Source organism: Arvicola amphibius, chromosome 3 (genome assembly GCF_903992535.2).
Source record: "Arvicola amphibius chromosome 3, mArvAmp1.2, whole genome shotgun sequence".
Lineage (NCBI taxonomy): Eukaryota > Metazoa > Chordata > Mammalia > Rodentia > Cricetidae > Arvicola > Arvicola amphibius.
Genome location: NC_052049.1, coordinates 70,337,480 through 70,362,411, shown reverse-complemented (window position 1 = coordinate 70,362,411; position 24,932 = coordinate 70,337,480). Strand labels below are relative to the sequence as shown.

Here is a 24,932-nt window from a genome sequence, read left to right as displayed (position 1 = left end):
GTTTCTGGGCTTTGTGCTACACACGTAGAACGCTTGGAGTTGCTGAAGTGCCTGGAAGGTTTGGAACTGTAGTCTGGTATTTAAAGTAGTATCACAAGGAAGACAGTAGATACTGCCTTCTCCGAGCTCCTTGGAAATGCTCCTAAGTGAGCTAACCCCTACTCCATAGGAGTCTGCATCCCATGTGGACCCCAATCAGTGGGAAGGGGTGACTTTCCACTCCAGCTGTTCATTTTTCTACAACCCGTAGGTCATACCCTCCCCCAAGAAGTTCTGACTTAATTGATCATGATGGAGCTCAGGAGTTAGTATAGTAGGGAAGCTTAGCCCACGTGAGTGGGGGCACAGCAGCAGCCATAGAGAGTCAGGGAGGAGGGACTGAGCACAAATGGCATGGCTCCTCTGAATCTGTTTCCTGCTACGTGCTCCAGGAATGGTGGGCTCAGTCTTTCTCTTCCTCATAAGATGACCTAGAGACACCTTCTAGAGGGATCTGGGTGCTTTTGGAGTTGAACGAGCAGGCTCACTCAGCAGCCCTGAATCTGCTACATAGGAGTTGATAGTCACAGCGGTAATAAGCTGTAGATTTCGTGCAGTTCCTGGCCCCTACCTCGCTCGATTATGTGCAGACTCAGGTGTGGGCTAAGGACATTGTTTACTACGCTGCTGGTGTCCCACTAATGAACTTCTCAGAACTGGATTTATACAGTCAGTAGGCAGGCAGCCACAGGCCCACACAGACCTTTTGCTGTCCTCTGCAGACAGGGAGTGCCAGCCTGAGTGGGAGAAAGAAGCCTGGACAAAGGTATGTCACTCAAATGCCTTGTTACTCACTCTAAACATTGGGAGTTTCTTCTCATCATCTGATATGGCAAAGAGTTCTTAAAACTTTGAATCCATTCCAGGCATGATCCAGCAGCCAAAGGTAGAGATAAGCAGATCCCAGTGAACTCTGGGCCAGCTCAGTCTACATGATGAGCTCCATGCCAACCAAAGCTACATAGTAAGATCCTATCTCAAGAATAAAAAAAAAAAAAAATTTTGCATCTGCTCAAGGTAGCATAAACTTCTTGTCTGTCAGAAGCTCTCAAGCTGTCATGAGGCCAAATTTCACCTAGGGAACTTGTCCGGAGCCACTGATTCCTGATGGAGGACCCCAGGACACGGATTCTTGGGTTTGGGCTGAGGAAGGTTTTCATGTTGTTTGTTTTTTCTATACCAGGGAGAGCATACTTTGGGAAACCTAGGCTCCTACATCTGCAGAGGTGCTTCCTTGACCAAAGGCAGGCACCGGGCTCCTACAGAGATATTAAAATTCAAATATGCTCCCATGCAGCACAGATTAATGTCAAGGATGGGGGCAGCCACCCAGACCACCAAGAGGACAGCAACCATGAAATAGCGGAGCCCCTTACCAGCTTTTCCTGCACAACCTTCAGACATTCATTTATATGACCCAGGTGGTCTTTTCTGTACTTGATAAACTGATTTTCTGTCCATTTTTGATTATTTTCAATTTCTTCATACACATTTGTAGAAAGTGAGCTAAATCTAAGGAAAACAATTTTGATGAGTGAATTAAAAATTTAGCATTAAAATGATACAGTAAGATAATGGTCCTACGTGCCTGGGTAAGTAATTATAGGATAACTTGGGACATGGGGGTCCAGTCCAGCCTCTGTCCTTCATATACCCCATAATATAAATTACATGGTGATAGGTATATTGTAAGCTCACTGGTAACATTCTCACATAGAAATGCACGTTGGTATCATCTGCGTGGATCTCCACTCAAGGCTTGAGTTTACTGTGTGAGGGAAAGAAATACTCAGGTCATTTCATGGTGGAGGTGACAGATCTTTTCTGTAAAGAGCCAGAAAGTAAGTGTTTCAGGCCTGTAGCCTTTTGTTTTGTGTCAATCAATGCTGCCACTGTGGTAGCAGAGTAGCCAGAAGCAACACAAACAAAGTGCATAGCAGTGCTCTGATCAAGCTGTGTTTGTGTATACCCAGAGTCGAATCCCACAGAATATTTTCAGGTCATGCTGTATAATTCTTACAAACATTATTCAGAAATGTGAAATGCATCACCTCTGGGCAGTTCAGCTGCCCGAGTTTGCTGACCATTGCTTTGTGAGCCCCACTCTGAGGCATGGGAAGAACAAAAAGAACCCGCGATGTTCGGTAGAGGAAGGGGTGGGAGCCCCAAGCATAGCTTGGAGAGAAATGTCTGAGGTTTGGCTTAGCGAGCGTGTTCTCTGCCCATTGGATCTGGGTGGATGGATATGAGGCTGCTGGAGGCATCATTTGTGTGTTGGTCATGTAACAAAACAAACAAACCAACAAGCCTGAAGCAGCAGACTTATAGAAAGGGCTGCTGACACTGTGAACTGTAAGAACATTAACAAACAACAGAAGATTTTAAAAACTGGAAGTGAACGTTGTTTCAGAGGTTAAAAGCATTGTAAGCAGGTAAATTTAATTAAAAAGTCACTATAGAGTGGCTGAGGGGCACACAGGGGACATGAGGATCTGAGAAGGACGGAGAGGAAGCATGGAAACTTGAGTTGTGGGACAATGCTTTTGTACACTGTAAAGATTTGTCGGTTAGCTAATCTGGTTTCTTTTCATCCATCTCTCTCAGTCCATCCTATCCTTCCCAGGGCTGGAGTCTACTACAGAAGCTGAGCAGCCATGACATCTGTTGAGGTCAAGACCTACAAGTATATCTGTGACAACCATGTGGGACCCTCACCCCTTATTCTCAAAGGGGCGAGAAAAACATTCCTAGCAAAATGTTTTAAAATTAGAAACCCCAGGCTAGCTTCATGCTCCCAGGAAGGACAGTGGCCCCTTCTGACTCAGGAGAGTACAAAGCATAGAGTCAGGACAGGACCATCTGGTGATAAGGATGGCCTGACTCAGGGACGGTGTGAACTTGCTCGCTAACAAAGAAGAATGGAGAGAGCAAAACACCTTGCACCCATGCCAAAAGCAGCTTCAGAAAGCCTCTTTGTAGTTACAACTTTAAAAGCTTATCCCACAGAGGAGATACAACTCCTCTCTACCTCAATGCAGCAGGGTCAGAGATGGGTTCCAAACATGTTTGTATTATGCTGATTAAACCTTGCTTATTACAGTCTGGGCCTCTCGGGTGGTCGTAATCTGGGCACAACAAACCACAGCAAGTTTTGTTGTCTTGACATTATGGAGATCCTGTCTTACCTGCTCTGCCTCACAGCCAGTTACCAGGATTGACTGCAGGCTTCCTACAAGCAACTAGGGGGCCATGATACATTCTGGGAACTCTTCATTATGCGCCAGCGTTGGCTTAGCTGGGTAGAGTTCTTCATTCGGGCACTGAGAATCTGTGAGTGGCCTGGGATGCCTGAGCAAGTGACTAAGAGCTACCTGCCTCCTGGGACTCCACTCTTCTCCCTAACACCCCTGGAGCCACCCACAATTCCTGCCACAGCTTCAGGACCTTCTACCTGTGTTCCAGGACACAGCATCCCCGACAATTGCTACCAAGAGAAACCAGGCTATTTCAAGCCTGTCCAGGACACCAAACCCACCAAAGTCCTCAGAAGAGAATCCAGAACAAGTCCCACAGGCCAGCTTCGGGGCCATCCCAAGGATGTTTGGTGGCTCTTTGATGCCCTCCCTAACCTGCAAACTCTTAGCCCTTAATCCTCAGAGAGCATCATAGCCAAGAACCAGAACTGGGTGGCACCTACACAGCAAGTGTTGACTCCATTCCCACAGCACAGCATGGACCTGTGTCTCCCACTGATTCCTTCCAGCCCTTCTACACTACCCTTAGGACAAGCCACCTGCCTGGGTCACGGTATTTGTTCCATCTCCTGATACCTCTCCTGTCCCTTTTGGAACAGGCCAAATATTATGCTGTTTGTCACTGAAGATAAACTACTCCACAGTGTGTAGTATTGACAAAGTAATAATTTATTTGATATTTTTCTGATAAAATTAAGGTACAACTTAGTTTATGGTGTTAAGCATTAGAAATCAAATGATGTGAGGGACATATGACATGTTTATATCTTTCCGGCTGCCAAAAAAGTATTTGGACTCATAATTAAAAAATAGAAGCATCAGCTGAAAGTGTTAGCAATTCAGGAGCAGAGCCTGGAGGTTGTTCTCAAGTTCGAGGCAAGGCCAGTCTACATATTAAACTGGATAAAAGACGGGGATATGGAATGGGACACTGTCTCCAAACACAGGAGAGAAGCGAGTGAATGGAAAGGAAGAAAAACATCAACCAAAAACAGGTGTTACAAGATAATTTCTAAATAGACCAGTGGCTGCCAACTGCAGGACGGGGAGTAATGTCTGACAAAAATTTTCATTGTCAGCACTGGGAGGCACTATTGTCATTTAGTGGTAGAAACTATTGACGTTACTAAGGATCCTCCAGTGGCACACTGCCAAGAATTACACAATCAAGCCATCATCAGCAATGCTAAAGGCTGGAATCCGTGACTTGGATCCCAAACAACGGATGGGGAGAGTAGGATTATTACATTCAGAACTTCACCGTATCTACATTTTTTCACTTTAATTTCTGACATACTGGAAAATATAGCTTGATTAAGCTGAGTCCCTCAACTCAGCACTGAAGAACATGAAATCAGTTTCTCTTCTACACGGTGTCATGATTTCCAATCACCCGTACAACTGGCTAATTGCTGTCAGATCTCAGGGAAATAAGACCAATAAGTGTTGTGGACAACACTGTTTGGGCCAACTTTTTGTGGAAAGTTTCACCCGTCCCTCCTGCTCTCATTCTTTCAGATTTATTTGTTGGTAAACACCATTTTAATAGAGGTCTCTTTTCTGACCACCCTGACAAAGAGGACCCTTTACCTCTTGTGACATTCCCTTACCCCATGTCTTAACTGTTCAATTGCTATGAAAAGACATCATGACTGTTGTATAAGAAAGCATTTAACTGGGGACTTGCTTACAGTGTCACAGGTTAGTTCATTATCATCATGGTAGGGAGCATGGTGGTACACATGCCATTGGAGCAGTAGCTGAGAGCCACATCCTGATCCATAGGCAGAGAGAGAGAGAGAGAGAGAGAGAGAGAGAGAGAGAGAGAGAGAGAGAGAGAGAATGCTTCTGAAAGCTCAAATCCTACCCCGAGTGACACATTTCTTCCAACAAGGCCACACCTACTAATCCTTCTCAAACAGTTCCATTAACTGGAGGCCAAGCATTGAAACATCTGAGCTTTTAGGACCATTCTCATTCAAACTACCAGAACTTCCTTATTAAAAATTAAGTAGAAATAGGTTTGTCATTTTATTTCTAGGTTCTCTTTTTTTATTCCAATGGTCTATCTGTCTATTTTTATGCCAGAACCAAACTATCTTTACCATTATAACTCTATGAAGTACTATTTGAGGTCAGGCATTATACTTCCAAAAAGGATTGTTTTGGCAATTTGTGTTCTTTTGTGGTTCTGTTATGAATTCTGTATTGATTTTCCTATACCTTTGAAATGTGACATGGGGTTCTGATAAGTTTAGTATTAAGTCTTTTTAATATTTATTTGAATAATATAGACATTTTACAATATTAATTCTACCTACCCAGGAGCATAAAATAGGTTTTCATATTTACTATCTTCTGTGATTTTATTTTTCAACATTTTGAAATCTCTGTTGTAAAAGTCTTTCACTTCTTTAATTGGATATTTTCCTAAATACTTAATTTTGGAGGGCAATATTTTTAACTAAAAGAAGTTATATCCTGATCATAGTTTCCCTCTCCCAGTTCCTCCCAGATCCTTTCCTCTTCTCCACCCACCCAATTCCATGCCCTTTCTCTCTCTCTCTAGAAAACAGGTATCTTAAAAATATCCTAAACAAAACATAAAGCACACACATACACACAGACACATGAAACATATACAAACACACATACACACAATAACAACAAATTCCATAAAAACAAAATTGGGAACCATATTGTATAAGCAGAAGGCTATGAAGACAAAACAAAATGCCCATATAAAGCAACATGAGCCAAAAAATCTAAAACAGTGCCACTTAGTTTTGGTGTGTGTGTGTGTGTGTGTGTGTGTGTGTGTGTGTGTCTGTGTGTGTGTGTGTGCATGTTGGCCTCTACCACAGGGCATAGGGTCTAAACTTTTATGTGGTTAATATACATGGTAAGTTATCTTCAATGGAGAAAACTACTTCTTCCTTCATAAGTGGTTGTCAAATAGAGATGGCTTCTTGGCTAGGCATGGGAGCTATGTCCACTTACTCCCTCAGTGCTGGTACTCAGTCTGACTTGAACCTGTGAAGGTCCTGTGCCTGTTGCCCTGTGTCTGTGAGGTTATATGTGTGTCATTTCTGTTATGTCTGGAAGGTACTGTTTCCTTGGAGTCTTCCATCCCCTCTGGCACTCAGAATCTTTCTACCTCCTCTTCCACATAATTCCCTGACCTCCAAAGTCTTGATGAAGACATACCATTTAGGCCTGATGTTCCAAGGTCCCAGTTGTGTCTCTCTGTTAGTTCTTATCTTTCTGCAGGAGCAAGCTTCTCTGGTAATGGCTGAAAGAAGCATTGATCTATGGGTAGCAAAATGCCTTTCAGAGACATTTTATTGCTGTTCCTTTAGCAGAACAGCAGTACTTGGTTGGTGGGGGGTGTCCTATTTCGAATAATATATTTTCCCTAATTTTCTCAGAGAGTAGCCTATTAGTATAGATGAAGGGTAATTTTGTTTTGTTTTTTAAGTACATACTTATTGTGTATCCTGCAGTAACCTTGCTGAAAATGTTTACTTTAAGCTTCAAAGGTTTCTAGTAGATTCAAGAGGGTTTTTAAAGTAAGGAATCATGTCCTCTGTAAGTAGGGATGGTTCCTTTCTTCTCTATTGTTATCCTTTTATATATTTCTTTTATCTGGTTGGTATAGCTAAGACTTTGAGCACTATTTCAAATATGACAGGGGAGAGTGGATGAACATCCTTGTATCATTTCTGATTTTAGAGAAAATATTCTCAATTCATCTCCATTTGATATAATGTTGGCTGCAGGTTTGTTTCATATAACCTTTATTATTTTGAGGTACATTCCATCTATTCCTACCTTTTCCAGAACTTTTATCAAAAAGGCATGTTGAACTGGGTTAAATGCCCTTTTAGCATCAACTGAGATAATTCTGTGTTTTCTGTCCTTGGGATTGGTGTATTATGTTGAACCAACCTTGTCTTTCTAGGATGAACCCATTTGGTCACAAGGTGTACCCTTCTCGACGTTTTCCTGAATTCTATTTACAAATATTCTGTTAAGAATTTCTGCATCTGTATTCATCAAAAAATTGGTCTGGATGCCTGGCTAACCCAAGGGCCATTCCTGCCATGGAAACAAATAGGCTGATGGTAGATACATACCTCTCCTTCTGCTCTTCCAGGTATGTCCCCCAGTCTCATCTTGAGCTCTTTAGCAGAAAACCTGAAGTGGTCTCTCTCTTTCCTCTCTGACCCCATGCCCTGCAGATCACAAAGATCTTCTCCCTAACCTCCTTTCTTCCAAACTCATCCCGTTACCCCAGTCTCCTTCACTAGTGGACATTCACCAGGTAAGCAGGTCAGGGAACCAGGTAAGCCAACCGAGGACCTTCACCATGCCCTCCTCCCCTCCAAATCCAATCCTCCAGACTTATTCCTTGCTCTGAAACAGAGCACCAGGTGCACCTTCCTTGTCCACCTCCCCCATTTCCTATGGATCCCACAGAGCATCCCCTCCTAACCTCTTTTCTCCAACTCCAGCAGGTACCAAACCTGCCAGAAAACCAATTAGGCTGCCTGCAGATCTTCTCTTCTCCCTCTGTCCTCCAGATCCAATACATCAGTATCATTCCCAGCACTGGAGAAGAACACCTGTGGCAGATTTCCCTGCACCTCTGTTTCTATCTTCTGTGGATCCACAGATCTTCTCCTTCTAATCTTCCTCCCCACATTCATTTCTTTGCCTCAAACCCCAATTCCAGACCTCCTGCTATCTCAAGGGCTTCTCCTTCCAGGGAACAAGTAGGTGATGGTAGATGCACCTCTCCTTCTGCTCCTCTAGATCTAATCTCATCAAGTCTCATCCTTAGTTCTGCAGCAGAAAACCTGATGTGTCTCCCTTCCTTCTTTGACCAGATCTCCAATGTATCACAAAGACCTTTCTCTCCAACCTTTCTTCTTCCAACTCATCCCACTCTCCCAGCCTCAAACACCTCTGAACATCAGCTGAGCAGGCCAGGAAAACAGACAACAGGCATCAAAGGGAGGAAACAGAAACCAAGGAACAAAACATCCATACAACAAAGACGAATTCAGAAATCAGCAGCTTGACCTTTAATCATCTCAAACCCAGATGCCTAAATGCCAGCATAAAAACACAATCAAAAACAGCCAGGGAAATTTGTCTCCACTAGAGTCCAGCTATCCTGAATAATCCAACATAACTGAAGCACAAGAAAAAGATCTTAAAACCAACCATATGAATATGATGGAGGTCCTTAAAGAGGAAAACAATATATCCCTTTAAAAAATACAAGAAAAGTTAAATGAGGAAATCCTTAAGGAACTAATGCCAAGAAAACACAAACAAAAAACAATGGAAAGAAATGAATAAAACTGTTCAATATCTGAACATGTAAATAGAATTGATAAAGAAAACAAACGAAGGAATTTCTGGAAGTAAAAATTTAAAAATTTTGTAGAAAGAAGCGGTGGGGCTGTGTCCCGCCACCCGGCTAGCTTTACCCAAAATAATTACACGGAAACTGTATTCATTTAAATACTGTCTGGCCCCTGGCCCGTTATCTGTAGCTTCTTATTGGTTGAGTCTCATATCTTGCTTTAACCCATATTTAGTAATTTGTATAGTACCACAAGGGGTGGCTTACCAAGAGAGATCTTAACCTGCATCCATTTCAGAGAGGAGAAGCATGGCAACTGCATATGGCAACTGCCTGAAGCGTCTCCCCAACTCCTTCTTCCCACAATTCTGTTCTGTCTACTCTGCCTACCTTATTTTCTGTCTCTTAAAGGGCCAAGGCAGTTTCTTTATTAATAATGAAAGTAACACATAGACACTCCTCCATCAGAATTTGAACAGAAACCATAGAAGCAAGCTTCACCAACAGAATACAAGGGATGAAAGAGAATCAGGCATTGAAAGTATGACAGAAGAAATGAATACATTGGTCAAGAAAATATTAATGAACACATCAAAAAGATCATCCACCATTATCAATTTGGCTTTATCCCAGAGATTCAGACATGCTTCAATATATGAGACTCAATAAATGCAATCCATCATATAAACAAAGCGAAAGAAAAAACCTATATAATCATTTCATTAGATATAGAAAAGGTCTTTGATAAACTCCGACAGCCTTACATGATAAAAGTACTGAAGACATTGAGGATACAGGAAACATACCTGAACACAATAAAGGCAGTTTACAGCAAGCCAATTGCCAACATCAAATTAATTAGAGAGAAACTGAAAGCAATTCTACTAAAATCAGGAACAAGACAAGGTTGTCCACTCTCTCCTTATCTACTCATATAGTACTTAAAGTGCTAGCTAGAGTAATAAGACATCAAAAAGAGATCAAGGGGATACAATTGGAAAGGTAGAAATCAAACTTTCTCTATTTGCAGATGATATGATAGTATATATAAGTGATCCCAAAAATTCCACTGGGAAACTCCTACAGCTGATAAACACTTTTAGCAAAGTAGCTGTGGTATGGAAAGTCCTTCTGTATATATGTTGCTTTCATTGGTTAATGAATAAAGCTGCTTTAGCCTATGATAGGACAGAATAGAGTAAGGCAGGAATTCCAAGCAGCAGAGTCAGGGAAATGCCATGTAGCTGCTGAAGGAGATAGATGCCAGAACCTTTACCAGTAAATGACTAGTCTCATGGTAAAATACTAAATAATAGAAATAGGTTAATTTAAGATGTAAGAGCTAGCTAGAAATAAGCATGAGTGTTGAAATTGATATTGTTTCAGTGTGATTATCTCGGGTCTGGGTGGTCTGGAAGTGAATAAGTGGTCTTCCTCTACACAACTGGATAAAAAAATTAACTCACAAAAATCAGTTGCCCTCCCATATACAAATGACAAAGAGACTGAGTAAGAAATCAGGGAAACAATGCCTTTCACAATAGACACATAATATAAAGTATCTTGGGATAAACTCTAAACAAGTAAATGAAAGATGTATATGGAAAAAACCTCAAGTCTTTGAAGAGAAAAGCAGAAGAAGATATCAGATAATAGATAGGTCTCCCATGCTCATGGATAGGTAGGGCTGCTATATTGAAAATGGTCAGCTACCAAAAAAACCTATAGATTCAATCCAATCCCCATCAAAATTCCAACACAATTCTTTACAAACCTTGAAAGGACAATTTTCAACTTCATATGAAAATACAAAAAACCAAGGATAGCTAAAATAATTCTGAAGAATAAAAGAATTTCTGGAGGTATCACCATTCCTAATCTCAAGTTGTGCTACAAAGCAATAATAATAATAAAAACCTAAACATGATAAAGGCATTAAAAAACAGTGGAAAGTAACAATAAAGTGACTCCTAATGATATTCTGCTATACTCATAGATTAGTGCCTTATTCAGCAATCATGAGTGAGGCTTCCTCCTGCAGCAGGTGGGAACAATTATAGTCCTGTAGCCAGACATTATGCAGAAAGAGACCTCAAGAGCACACAGATTCCATCAAATCATTCACTTTAATACTCAGGAAACCCCCTAGAAGAGGAAGCAGAAAGAGTAGCTCATTTGAACTCACAGGAGGCAGAAGGCAAAGGTCATGTACTCACAGAGACTGGAGCAGCAAGCACAGGGCCTACACAGGCCTGTCTCAGGTCCCCTCAATATACACTACAGCTTTCAGTTTAGTAGTTTTATGAGGTTCCTGAATGCGTGCGTGGGTCTCTGATTCCTGTGCCTGCTCTTGAGGCTCTTTTATCTTTCTGTTGGCTTGGTTTGTTATCTCTTAGAAGCCTGTCCTTTCCAAATGAGAGATAGAAAAGGAGTGAATTTGGATGGGAGAGGAGGTGGGAAGGAACTCAGGGGTAAAGAGGGAAGGGAAACTGTAATCAAATTATATTGTATGAGAAAAGAATTTATGTTTAATAAAAGGAGTAATTGGTCTGTAGTTGTTTTTCTCATCAAATAAAGATGATATTGGTTTCATAGAATGAATTTGCCAGTGTTCCTTCACTTTTATTATATGGAACAAATTAAGAAATTTGGTCTGAAATCTTCCTTAGAAGTTTGATAGAATCCATATGGTCCTGGGCTTTTAACAAGAGCTTCTATCTCATTGTATATTAATTGATCTGCTTAAGTTGTTTATATCTTTGAGGTTTAATATTCATAGTAATATGCTGTAGAAAATGTTCTCTTTCTTCTGAGTTATCCAACTTTTCAGAGCCTAAGTTCTCATGGTAATTTCTAATGATGATCTGCCTTTCATAGAAGCCAGTAAAATGACACCTTTTGATCTCTAATTTTACTAATTTGCATCATCTCCTTTTTTATCAGATTTACTAAAGGTTTGTCTATTTTACTAAATTTTTCAAAGAACCAATCCTTGGTTCATTTTATGTATTATTCTTTTAATCTAAATTTCATTAAATTTCTTCCCTAATTTTTATTACTTCTTGCTACCTTCTCTGGAATTAGCTGTTGTTTTTTGAGAGCACTGAGGTGTATCATTAGGTTATTTGATTTTTTAATATGAGTACATATTGCTATACACTTTTCCTTTAGGCCTGCTTTGGCTGCATCCTAGAGGTTCTGATAGGATGCACTTTCTGTCCATTTGTCCCTAGGAAGTTTTTAATTTCCTCTCTGATTTAGTGGCTTACCCACAGTGTGTTGTTTATTCTCCAAATACTTTTGTGGTTTCTGTAATTTCTCTTATTGTTGATTTCTAGTTTTATTACAATATGGTCTGGGAGGAGACAAGAGATTATCTCAGTTTTGTGTTTAAATTTATTTTGAAACTAAAAATTTTTATGCAGCAAAGGAAACAATAAACAGAGCATGGGAGGAAACCTTTGCCAGCTACGTTTCAGACAAGGGGCTAATATATACAGATTTTTACAATGAATGACCAGAGTTAGACACCAAGGAAATGAAAATGCCAAATAACAAATAGACAAATTATCTAAACAGACAGTTAAAAAAAGAAATATAAATGGTCAATAGATATTTTAATACATTCAATATCCCTTGCCATCAGGGAAATGAGAAGTAAACTCCTTTGAGGCCACCTCACCTGGTCAGAATGGCTAACCTCAACAAATATGACAACAAATACTGGAGAAGACATAGAGAGATAAGAACCCTTACTCACTTTTGCTGAGTAACTAATATGGCCATTGTGGAAATCAATTTGGCAATTTCTCAAAAAATTAAAACTAGGACTACCATATGACCAAGGTATTTATTTACTCCTGACTGTACACAGCACATGCCATACTCCATCGTAAGACTTTGCACCCTCTTGTTTATGACTACTTTATTCTCTAGAGCATAGAATTAGAATCAGCCGAGTTGTCTTCAACAGATAAATATATTTTCAAAATTTGGTATTTATATAAAATAGAATGCTACTGAGCTCTAAACAAATGAAGTTAAAAATTTTTCATGGAGATTAAAGGACTTAGAATGTATATTATTTAGCAAGGTCATATGATCTCAGAGAGAAACTGCATATTCTCTCTCATATGCAGAATTTAACCAGTAATACATGCATGTTTGTAAACAAATGTACATGGCTAGAGCATAATATAAAGGAAGAACAAGAAGAATAGAAACATAAGGGGATGAAGGAGGACAAAATGCAGGCAATGGACACACGTTATGAAAAAGTGAATGAAGCTCATTGTTTTCCTAGTTCTAACTCTGTCACGGAATTTTTGGGTTGGGTAGTAGATAAATGCATAAGATATATTCAATACTGAAAGTGTGTGTGAAATTTAATGTGAAGTTACAGCATCTGTCTATTTTAACTGTATAAAAGTCCACTGAAATGGATAGACTTTGGGTCTGGTTAATTTGGGTGTGTGATATTTTTATTTTTTTCCAAGCTTTTTTCAATAATAAAATTTATAAAATAAAAAAATAAAATACAAATTGACAAAAAAGCTTGTTAAGCTATTTAGAGATCTTCCATGCTTTGATTTTCATCTTCTTTTCTCTGTCTGGGGGAAGTAATAAGTTATTATAGTTTACAGGGACAGTAAGTCCCAGGTAATCAATAGTCTTACAACTGAGAATGAGAATCTCGGCTCACTTTTGCTTGTAATGAATGTTAGTCTTTGTTCCTTTATCATATACACAGTAGGAATGTCTCTCTGAACAAGAACACACTACACCAAGAAGCATCTTCTGAAAGGGTGCATTGCTGATTGAAATAAAACCCAAAAAATCATTACTATAATGACCTCTTTCTTACACGCCCGCTTTCAACTAAAGAATGACTTTCCTATTGACACTAGAAATCAGAGTACATCTGCTGTTAATATAGTAAAACAGAAAAACATTTTAAAAAGCATTTTCCTTTAAAGATAGTGTAAAATAAGTTTGTGTAAATCTTTGCTTAGAATTATCTCTAACATCAGGAGCATGATTTGCCCTAACTCATTACAGAACTAATAGTTAAAAATTGCAGTATCGTTAATTTATGTGTATAACATTTACAATTTAGTTACCAAACCATCTAGAGTACTGGGTGTGGCAGTAGTTCAGCCATAAGTAGACAGACAGACAGACAGACAGATAGACATATATAGATAGACAGACATGCATATAGATAGGCAAATTATAGGTAGGTTGGTAGGTAGATAGCGTTTTTAAAATTTTTCTTATAAGGCAAAAGCCAGACTTAAAAATATAGTGTAAGAGTCCTCAGTAGGACAATGCAGGTGACTCATTTTGTTCTTGTTTAATTTGTATGTAGATGAAACAAAGGCTAACACTCATCCTCAGGGCAATTCTAGGAAGGCTTAATTGGAACCTGAAGTTACAGCAGAGGCCAGTCAGAGCTGTGGTGAGACCATTGGTGCAAATGCCTTGGTTATGGTTGGCATATTTAAACCACACAGCTCTGTTCTGAGCCACTGTTACCAGGGCCACTGATGCCCCCAGTACAATGTCTTGCCCTAAACAACTCACCAAATTAACAGTTTTTAGAAGATTTAAAGATTTTCTAAAAAAAATCAGACTGTGACTTTGGCAAAGTGAATGTAAAATTATAAAAATAAAAAGCAAGGAAAGAGAAGAAAAAAAGCAATGGATTGTAATAAACCTATAAACACAGAAGGTATTTCTACTTTTTGTAATATTTTTTATGTGTGTGTGTGGTAGACTATGTGCTATTTCTTTGGAAACTGAGTCAGTTTTGAGCTTCATGTCAGAAGTGAGAAATTAATTCTAACAAATATAGTTTTCCTCCTAAGTTAACTCCTGTAAGTATAGTTTTTGTAAACCCATTTATGTTAAGGGACAGGGATGCATTACTGGATTGTCTGTCTAGTGTGTAGAAAGCCCTGGCTTTGATCTCCAGCGCTGTCTCAAATAAACAAACGAAAAACTAAATGAATGTCTTAGAGGCATCATGTACTAAAAGTAGCCACCTGAGCTTTGATGTTAGACACTGCTTGTGTGATCTGGGCGGATCACCTCATAGTAATTCAAAATGCCCTGTCCTTTGAGTAGTGTTAAGAGTTGCCATGCAGGGTGGAGTGCACTGTGAGTCTTGAGATCTTAGGGACTGGTAGTTTTCTGTAAACAAGTCCTATGTTTTTATTTCTATCTAAGTCATTTGACACTATTTGACTCTTGCTTTACCTGTGTTTAGCTTTTCATTTACCTATGCTTTCTTCCCACATGTATGTGTCTAAGATAAGTTCCACGTGTAATTCTGAAAGCGCTCCCATTAATTCGTTGGCTTCCATTTGTGTTTGAATATGTGGTGTGTGACAAAGATGGATGTCATACAGTGCTGTTTTGGGAACTTGTCAGTTCTCTACCATGATATTATTTGCCAAGTGTGGTAATAAGATTGGACTTCATATCTTTATGATGCTGACTACAGGCCTTCTCTTGTCTTATAAACCCCTGTCTGCCAAGCCATGAGAACTACTCAGAAAGCGACTGGCCTAGGTTGCCCCTGACAAACTATACCAGTAGACAGCTGCTTCTCGTGATAGGAACAGTCTTGCGGTATAATGATGTGGGAGTGTCATCTGTCTATCTGTTGTTTCATTGGTTAATTAATAAAGAAAACTGCTTGGCCTGATAAGGCAGAATTTAGATAAGCGGAGTACACTGAACAGAATGCTGGGAGAAAGAAGCTGAGTCAGGCAGATGCTTCAGGCAGTCACGGTAGGCAGATGCCATAGCTCTCCTCTCCGAGATGGATGCAGGCTAAGATCTCTCCTGGTAAGCCACCCCTCATGGTACTACACAGATTACTAAATATGGGTTAATGCAAGATATGAGAATTAGCCAGTAAGAGGCTGAAACTAATGGGCCAGGCAGTGTTTAAATGAATACAATTTGTATGTTGTTATTTTGGGTGTAAAGCTAGCCATGCAGGAGCCGGGCGGGAACACAGCCCACCACTCCTTCTACAGTATAAGCATTAAATTGTTGACTTAGGATATTATTTAGTTGGGCAGCTGACTAAGCTGCCTCCAGAAGGAGGTGACTCCGAGGAGAACTGCAATGCCCACGTCTATTGTTAGATATAGTAACAGGTGGCAACATGATATACATCACTAGGAAGACTTTTAAGTTCAAGTAAAATATATTTAACTGACAGAAAAATTTGTTACAGTTTCTAAATGTGAAATTACTCTTTAAATTTAGCCTTCAGGTCACTAAAATATTTTTATTGAAGCCACATCCTTTGTTCTGAGACAATGCTTCTTTTAAAGTGAAAAAACATACAATTCACTCAAAATGTAAACTTAGGGTCTCACCATTCTGATGTCAGCTGTGGATACTTTGGGGAGGTTTAGAAGAACTGACTGTTGTTTTAGAGCAGCTTTGATAAATGTTAAAATCTAATCCACTGGAGAAGTACTTTAGGCAGCCTGCCCACCTTACTTTGCACTGATTCAAAAGCATTTGTAACACACACCTCAGTCAAAGGTTAGCAGCCCTGATGGGAAGGAATCCTATGGGCTAAGAAAATGATTTAAAAATTTCGATGCAAAATTTGACAAATAAGAATAGGCAAATCACAGAAAGGGAAAGTTCAGCAGTGAGGAGGATGCACATTAAAACACATTCTGTTTCATCTGGGAGACTTCAAAGGGAAGCAAGCATGCTTGATTCTGATGGAATGGAAAAAAGACTCTGTGTACATTGCTGGTAAAACTGCAGACACCTATGCTATTTAAAGAGAAACTTACACCAGCTAGTTACCTGTGTAGAAGTTCAATGAGATGTGTAGACTTTGGGTCTGCTTAATTTCATTCTCCTTTTTGTTTTCATTTGTGAGTTCCTTGTAGTAAAAATTTAAAAAATATTCCCTTTGACCTAGAAATTTTTGTTTTACTATGCTGATTAAAATTTAAAGTTAATGTGCAAAGTAATGAATTTTACTATGGCATTTTCATACTTAAATGTTATTATATTTTGTTCTTCTTTGTGGTTTATCAAGACAGGGTTTCTCTGTGCAAGAGCCCTGGTGTCCTGGAACACACTCTGTAGACCAGGCTGGCCTCAAACTCAAGAGATCCACCTGCCTCTGCCTTCCAAGTGCTGGGATTAAAGGCGTGCTATTCTTAATCAAGTCTGCCCTTTACTCTTTTTCTCTCTCCTCTTTATGGTTTCTTTCCTCAGTCCCAACAGTCTTCCTTCTGCTTTCACATTATGAGGATTCCATTATCTTCTCTTTCTCCATCCGAACATCTTTTTTTTCCTTTTGCATTGTTCCCTTCTTACTTTCTGACCTGAACAACATGCACGAGCATGCGCACACATACAACACACATGCACACATGCAAGTGCACACACATACTCTTAGATTCTGCATATGACAGAAATATGCAATGTTTGTCTTCTTGAGTGTGTTTTATTTCACTTAACACAATCATTTTCCATTTCACTTCCCCATAAATTTCATGATTTCACTTTTTCTTTATGACTGAGAGAATTTTCACTGTGCATATACTATAGTTTTCTTATCCTTCATGTATTGATAGGCATCTAGTCTCATTATATTTTTTAGCTGTTGTGAAGAAAGCAGGGATAACCACAGATGTGCAAGCATTTCTGTGGTACCTTGACTGAATGCCCTTTAGGTGGTATGGCAGGTTTGCATGGTAGCTCTATCTTTAGTGTTTTCAGGGGCCTCCATGCTGACACTCGTAGTAACTGCAAGTTTACAGTTTAAATTGTATATCTAAAAGTATTTGCACGTTCACTTTTCCTTTAAATATTTTTCTTTTCCTTATTCTGAAAGTAAGGGTATTAGATCAACCACATAGCTGCTTATTGATTAGTGTAATTGGACAGGAGCTTCTGAATCTGAAAATGTTATAAATATGAAGAAATTGATATTTTCCCTTTACTTGAGAAACCTCTGTCTCCAGGTGTTGGCAATAACTTATCTATCATAGCATGATAAAAATAAAGTGTGTTCACATTATGGCATACTATAGTTTGTTGACTTTGTGATTTTGAAGTACAAAATGCTATGCATATGGTCAGTGAGGATACAGAAGAGATGTGGAGAATAGAGAAAGCATGGTATTTCCCAGGTGTTTTGGAACAGAGAGGGAAAAGAACAAGGTATAAAGAATGGCAAGATCATAGTACCCAATAACCAAGTAACAATTTTCCTTTGTGTTATATTCTTGGGACACAATGGTCATTTAAACAGGACAACAGTCTCATTGGAACATTTGTTTAATCCTCTTTATTACTTTCTTTTTCAAGTAAGATAAATCCAGTTTCTGAAAGGGCAATATAAAGCAGCAATTGCCCAGCCACAGACGAAGTGTAAATAAACCAAGATTGTCCTAAGGCATATCAGATCCTCTTTGGTAATCAATTTGTGTTCAGTAGAACTTTACATTGATATATTGTAATATAAAATTGGTAAAAAATTAAAATTGTGCTATAGGAAGTGTTAAAGTGAGTTTTACAGAACAGCCAGTGTCAAAGCAAACAACCCTGGGCTGCTGAGATGCCACAGTGGGTAAAGGAAGCTCACACAAAGTCTCCTGACCTGAGCTGACCCCTGAGTCCCACATGATGGAAGGAGAGAATCAGTTTGATAGCCATGCACACCTCTATAAATAAATAAATGCAATGGTTTAAACCTTAAATAATTTAAATTATGTTAAAATTCACTTTTATTCTCTTATGAACATTGTATAAATTACCTTAGTGTAGAATGTCTACTGAGTTGATTTGCTACTTTGTTTCTTGTCCAGACTCAAATTCCTGGAATAGGCTTTATTTATTGACAGTTCTTTCATTATGCAAAACTCTTCGAAATTCACTGAACAGAATTAAAAATCATCCATTTACTTACTTGAATTCCAAGAGGTTCATTTCATGCCGATAATCTCCCTGGACCATCTTTAAGTTTGACGTATGCTCAGAAGTGGATGCCTCTATCTTTCCTAAGAGCTGCATTACCTAAGGGGAGTACAGGATGTCTATGTGTGAGAGTAAAGCCATTAACACACACACACACACACACACACACACACACACACACACACACACACACACCATTTCTTTCTAAAGAAGCCAGAACACATAGCATTAGAAAATGAGCCACCTGTCAGAAGAACAAGTAGGCCACCCTACACAATACCAAATAGGAGTAGAAAAGAAAGTCCCCTTGCTACATAATAACCAAAACACTAAACAAACAGAACAAAGAAAGAATATTAAAAGCTACAAAGGAAAACGACTAAGTATATATAAAGGCAGATCTATTAGAATTACATCTGGTTTTTCAATGTAGACTCTAAAAGCCAGAAGGACTTGGGCCGATATGCTGCAGACTCAAGAGACCACAGATGGAAGCCTAGACTACTATACCCAACAAAATTTTCAATCACTATAAATGGAGAAAATAAGATATTCCACAATAAAGTCAAATTTAAACAATATCTACAAATCTAGTCCTATAGAATGTGCTATAAGGAAAAAATCCAAACCAAGGAGATTAACTACAGACATAAAAACACAGGCAATAGATAATTTCACATCAACAAAACCAAAAGAAGGAACAGCCACCACCACCACCACTGAAAACAACAGCAACATAACAGGAATCATCAGTCATTGTTCATTGATATCACACAATATCAATGGACTCATTCCCCCACTCCAAATACATAGATTAACAAAATGGATTTGAAAACAGGACCCATCCATTTGCTGCATTCAAGAAACACACCTCAATATCAAAGATAGACATTATTACCTTAGGTTAAAGGATTGGAAAAGATATATTCCAAGCAAATGGACCTGAGAAGGAAGTTAGTATACACAACAAAATAGACTTCAAACCAAAATTAATCAAAATATATGGGGAATGACACTACATATCCATCAAAGGAAACATCCATTTCAATTCTCAACATCTATGCCTGAATACAAAGCTATGTTTGTAAAGAAAACACTGCACTACTATAGCTTAAACCACCACTGACCTGACACACTGGCAGTGGTGGATTTTAATACTCCCACTCTTGCCAATGAACAGGTTTTCCAGACAAAAACTAATCAGAGAAATGCAGGATCTAACACATGTTGTGAACCAAATGAACCTAACAGATATTTACAGAATATTTCATTCAAATACAAAAGAACATACATTCTTCTTAGCGCAGAACCTGCCTCCCAAATTGACCACATACAAAGAAAGTCTCAATAGACACAAGAAAACTGAAATAATGCCCTGCATCCTTCAAACTACATGGATTAAAGCTGGATATCATCAAGAACAGAAAACTTGCAAATTCATAGAAACTGGACAACTCACTAATGAATGATAAATGGGTTAAGATGGAAATAAAGAAATTAAAGACTTTTTGGAATTCAATGAAAATGACTAGAAAACATACCCAAACTTATGGGGCATAATAAAAGCCTTGCTAGAAAGAAGTTCTTAGCACTAAATGCCTACATAAGAAAATTGGAGAGCTCAGACTAGCAACTCAACAGCAGACCTGAAAACTCTAAAATAAAAAGAAATAACTACACCCAAGAGCACTGAATGGAATGAAATTATCAAATTGAGGACTGAAATCAATAAAATAGAAAGAGATAACAGTACAAAGAATCAATGAAACAAAGAGTTGGTTCTTTGAGAAAATCAACAACATAGACAACCCTTATCAAAATTAACTGGAAGAGACAAAGAGAACATCCAAATTAATAAAATCAGAAATGAAAAGAGCATTATAGCAACAGACCCCCAAAGAAATCCAGGGAATCATAAGGACATACTTTAAAAACCTGCATTCCAACAAATTGGAAATTCAAAAGAAATGAATAATCCTTCTGGAGTCTTTGATGGAGTTGAAGAATAGGTATATAGTTATAGTTATAGTTTTCCATTGTTATGATAAAAAATAAAATAGATATATTGTAACTGTAATTCTTGCTTGATAACTGTTTTGTTATATGTAATTTTATTATGTTAAAGTTAAAGCCTTTCTTTTTTGTTTAAACAGAAAAAGGGGAAATGATGGAGAAGGGTCATCTGTCTATGTGTTATTTTCATTAGTTAATAAAGAAATTGCCTTAGGCCTTTAATAGGACAGAAAATTAGGTAGGCAGAGTAGACAGAACAGAATTGTGGGAGAAAGAAAGCAGAGTCAGGCAGACATCTCAGGCAGTTACCACATGACATGATAGCATACATACACACACACACACACACACACACACACACACACACACAAATATACCCAAAAATTCTATCAGGGAACGCCTACAGCTGATAAACAAGTGGCGGAATACAAGATTAACTCATAAAATCAGTAGCGCTTCTATATATAAATGACCATGGGACTCAAAAAGAAATCAGGGTAACAACACCCTTCACAATAGCCTCAAATAGTATATCTTGGGGGTAACTCCAGCCAAGGAAATGAAAGACTTGCATGACAAAAACTTCAAGTCTTTGAAGAAAGATCTCCCATGTTAATAAGTCCGTAGAATTAACATAGTAAAAGTGCTCATCCACCAAAAGCAATCTACAGATTCAATCAGTCCCCATCAAAATTCCAAAACAGTTCTTTATAGACCTTGAAAACACAATTCTCAATTTCATATGGAAACACAAAAAACTCAGGATAGTTAAGACAATCTTGAATAATAAAAGAACTTCCAAGATATTACCATCCCTTATTTCAAGCTCTACTAAAGAGCTGTAGTATTAAAACCACATCATAGCCCCTCCCCCTGCCTCATCCTCCCGTCTTTGGGGCCACAAAATCCCACAGCTCAGCCTGTTTGGGCTCTGGGGACCTGGAATTGAGTGCACCCAGGCCGGTGGGAGGTCCCCTCCTTCATTTGACTGCCCGGAGCAAGGTAGGCCTTTGTCCGAGAGCTGCTTGGCCTGCAAGGGGACCTGAAAATCTGCAGGAGGATCCATCGTTCTTTGGGGTGAGTGAGGAGTGAGTGCCCGAACCGCGGCAGCTGCCCGGAGAGGGACCACCGACTCTCCACAACCCCCCCTGCCACCAGCACACTTCCTGCTCTTCCTGCAGGGGTTATTCTCCCCGGATACCGCCTCTCTCTCCCTGTCCCTTCCCAGCTTGCACCCAGAATCCTCCCCCCCTCCCCCTTCCTCATCCTCCCGTCTTTGGGGCCACAAAATCCCACAGCTCAGCCTGTTTGGGCTCTGGGGACCTGGAATTGAGTGCACCCAGGCCGGTGGGAGGTCCCCTCCTTCATTTGACTGCCCGGAGCAAGGTAGGCCTTTGTCTGAGAGCTGCTTGGCCTGCAAGGGGACCTGAAAGTCTGCAGGAGGATCCATCGTTCTTTGGGGTGAGTGAGGAGTGAGTGCCCGAACCTCGGCAGCTGCCCGGTGAGGGACCACCGACTCTCCACAACTCCCCCTGCCACCAGCACACTTCCTGCTCTTCCTGCAGGGGTTATTCTCCCCGGATACTGCCTCTCTCTTCCTGTCCCTTCCCAGCTCGCACCCAGAATCCTCCCCCCCTCCCCCTGCCTCATCCTCCCGTCTTTGGGGCCACAAAATCCCACAGCTCAGCCTGTTTGGGCTCTGGGGACCTGGAATTGAGTGCACCCAGGCCGGTGGGAGGTCCCCTCCTTCATTTGACTGCCCGGAGCAAGGTAGGCCTTTGTCCGAGAGCTGCTTGGCCTGCAAGGGGACCTGAAAATCTGCAGGAGGATCCATCGTTCTTTGGGGGGTTATTCTCCCCGGATACTGCCTCTCTCTCCCTGTCCCTTCCCAGCTTGCACCCAGAATCCTCCCCCCCTCCCCCTTCCTCATCCTCCCGTCTTTGGGGCCACAAAATCCCACAGCTCAGCCTGTTTGGGCTCTGGGGACCTGGAATTGAGTGCACCCAGGCCGGTGGGAGGTCCCCTCCTTCATTTGACTGCCCGGAGCAAGGTAGGCCTTTGTCTGAGAGCTGCTTGGCCTGCAAGGGGACCTGAAAGTCTGCAGGAGGATCCATCGTTCTTTGGGGTGAGTGAGGAGTGAGTGCCCGAACCTCGGCAGCTGCCCGGTGAGGGACCACCGACTCTCCACAACTCCCCCTGCCACCAGCACACTTCCTGCTCTTCCTGCAGGGGTTATTCTCCCCGGATACCGCCTCTCTCTCCCTGTCCCTTCCCAGCTTGCACCCAGAATCCTCCCCCCCTCCCCCTTCCTCATCCTCCCGTCTTTGGGGCCACAAAATCCCACAGCTCAGCCTGTTTGGGCTCTGGGGACCTGGAATTGAGTGCTCCCAGGCCGGTGGGAGGTCCCCTCCTTCATTTGACTGCCCGGAGCAAGGTAGGCCTTTGTCTGAGAGCTGCTTGGCCTGCAAGGGGACCTCACAGTCTGCAGAAGGATCCATCATTCTTTGGGGAAGAGATGGGCAGGCGCCAATGCAGGAGCTCCTCCAACAACATGAAAGGCAACATGACATCACCACAAGCCAGACATCCCGAAACAACAACAATTGAACACCCTACCCCAGAAGATATAGAAGAAACCGACATTAAACAGTACTTTATAAAAATAATAGAGGACCTTAAACAGGAGGTAAAAAACTGCCATAAAGAAATGGAGATGACAAACAAAAAGGTAGACGAAATAAATAAATCTCTCAAAGATACCCAAGAAAAACAAGAAAAACAAGAAAAAGCAATCAAACAGGTAAGGGAAACAGTACAAGACCTGATAAATGAAATGGAGGTATTGAAGAAAACACAATCTGAGGGACGACTGGAAATGGAAACTCTGAGTAAACGAACAGAAACTTCAGAGACAAGTATTTCCAACCGAATACAAGAGATGGAAGAAAGAATCTCGGACTCTGAAGATACTATAGAAGAAATAAACGCACAGATTAAAGAACTAAACAAATCTAACAAATTCTTAACACAAAACATTCAGGAAATCTGGGACACCATGAAAAGACCAACCTAAGAATAATTGGGGTAGAAGAAGGAGAAGAATTACAACTCAAAGGCCCAGAAAACATATTCAACAAAATTATAGAAGAAAACTTCCCCAACCTAAAGAAGGATGTTCCTATGAAGGTACAAGAAGCCTACAGAACACCAAATAGACTGGATCAAAAGAAAGCATCCCCACGCCATATAATAATCAAAACACAAAACATACAGAATAAAGAACAGATATTAAGAGCTGCAAAGGAAAAAGGTCAAGTAACATATAAAGGGAAACCTATCAGAATTACACCTGATTTCTCAATGGAAACCATGAAAGCCAGAAGAGCTTGGATAGATGTGCTACAGACACTTAGGGAACATGGATGCAAGCCTAGACTATTATACCCAGCAAAGCTTGCATTCACCATTGATGGAGAAAACAAGATATTCCAGGACAAAAACAGATTTAAACAATACGCAGCCACAAATCCAGCCTTGCAGAAAGTAATAGAAGGAAAATCACAAACCAAGGAGTCCAACAATGCCGACAATAACTCAGGCATCTAGCGACCCTTCACCAGCACAACTAGAAGAAGGGAAACACACAAACTCTACTACTAAAAATGACTGAAGTTAACAACCACTGGTCATTAATATCACTTAATATCAATGGACTCAATTCACCTATAAAAAGGCACAGGCTAAGAGACTGGATACGAAAACAGAATCCAACATTTTGCTGTTTACAAGAAACACACCTCAACCACAAAGACAGGCACCTACTCAGAGTAAAGGGTTGGGAAAAGGTGTATCAAGCAAATGGCCCTAAGAAACAAGCGGGTGTGGCCATACTAATTTCCAACAAAGTTGACTTCAAACTAAAATCAATCAGAAGAGATGGAAAGGGACACTTTATACTCATAACAGGAAAAATCCTTCAGAATGAAGTCTCAATCCTGAATATCTATGCCCCTAATATAAAAGCTCCCACTTATGTAAAAGAAACACTTCTAGAACTCAAGGCAGCCATCAAACCACACACACTAATAGTTGGAGACTTCAACACTCCTCTCTCACCAATGGACAGGTCAATCAGACAGAAACCTAACAGAGAATTGAAAGACTTAATGGAGGTAATGAACCAAATGGACTTAACAGACATCTATAGAACATTCCACCCAAATAGGAAAGAATATACCTTCTTCTCTGCGGCTCATGGAACCTTTTCGAAAATTGACCATATA

General features: G+C 40.1%; 1 protein-coding gene across 1 annotated transcript in view; it reads right to left on the bottom strand.

The window, feature by feature from the left end:
• Fam81b (family with sequence similarity 81 member B) overlaps positions 1–24,932 on the bottom strand; it is an 86,174-nt gene that overhangs the window by 4,818 nt on the left and 56,424 nt on the right. Inside the window, exons 7-8 of the mRNA XM_038323904.1 lie at positions 18,629–18,735; positions 1,416–1,551 (exon numbers count right to left, since the gene is read on the bottom strand). Coding sequence (XP_038179832.1) covers positions 1,416–1,551; positions 18,629–18,735 — 243 coding nt within the window. The remainder of the gene's footprint in view (positions 1–1,415; positions 1,552–18,628; positions 18,736–24,932) is intronic.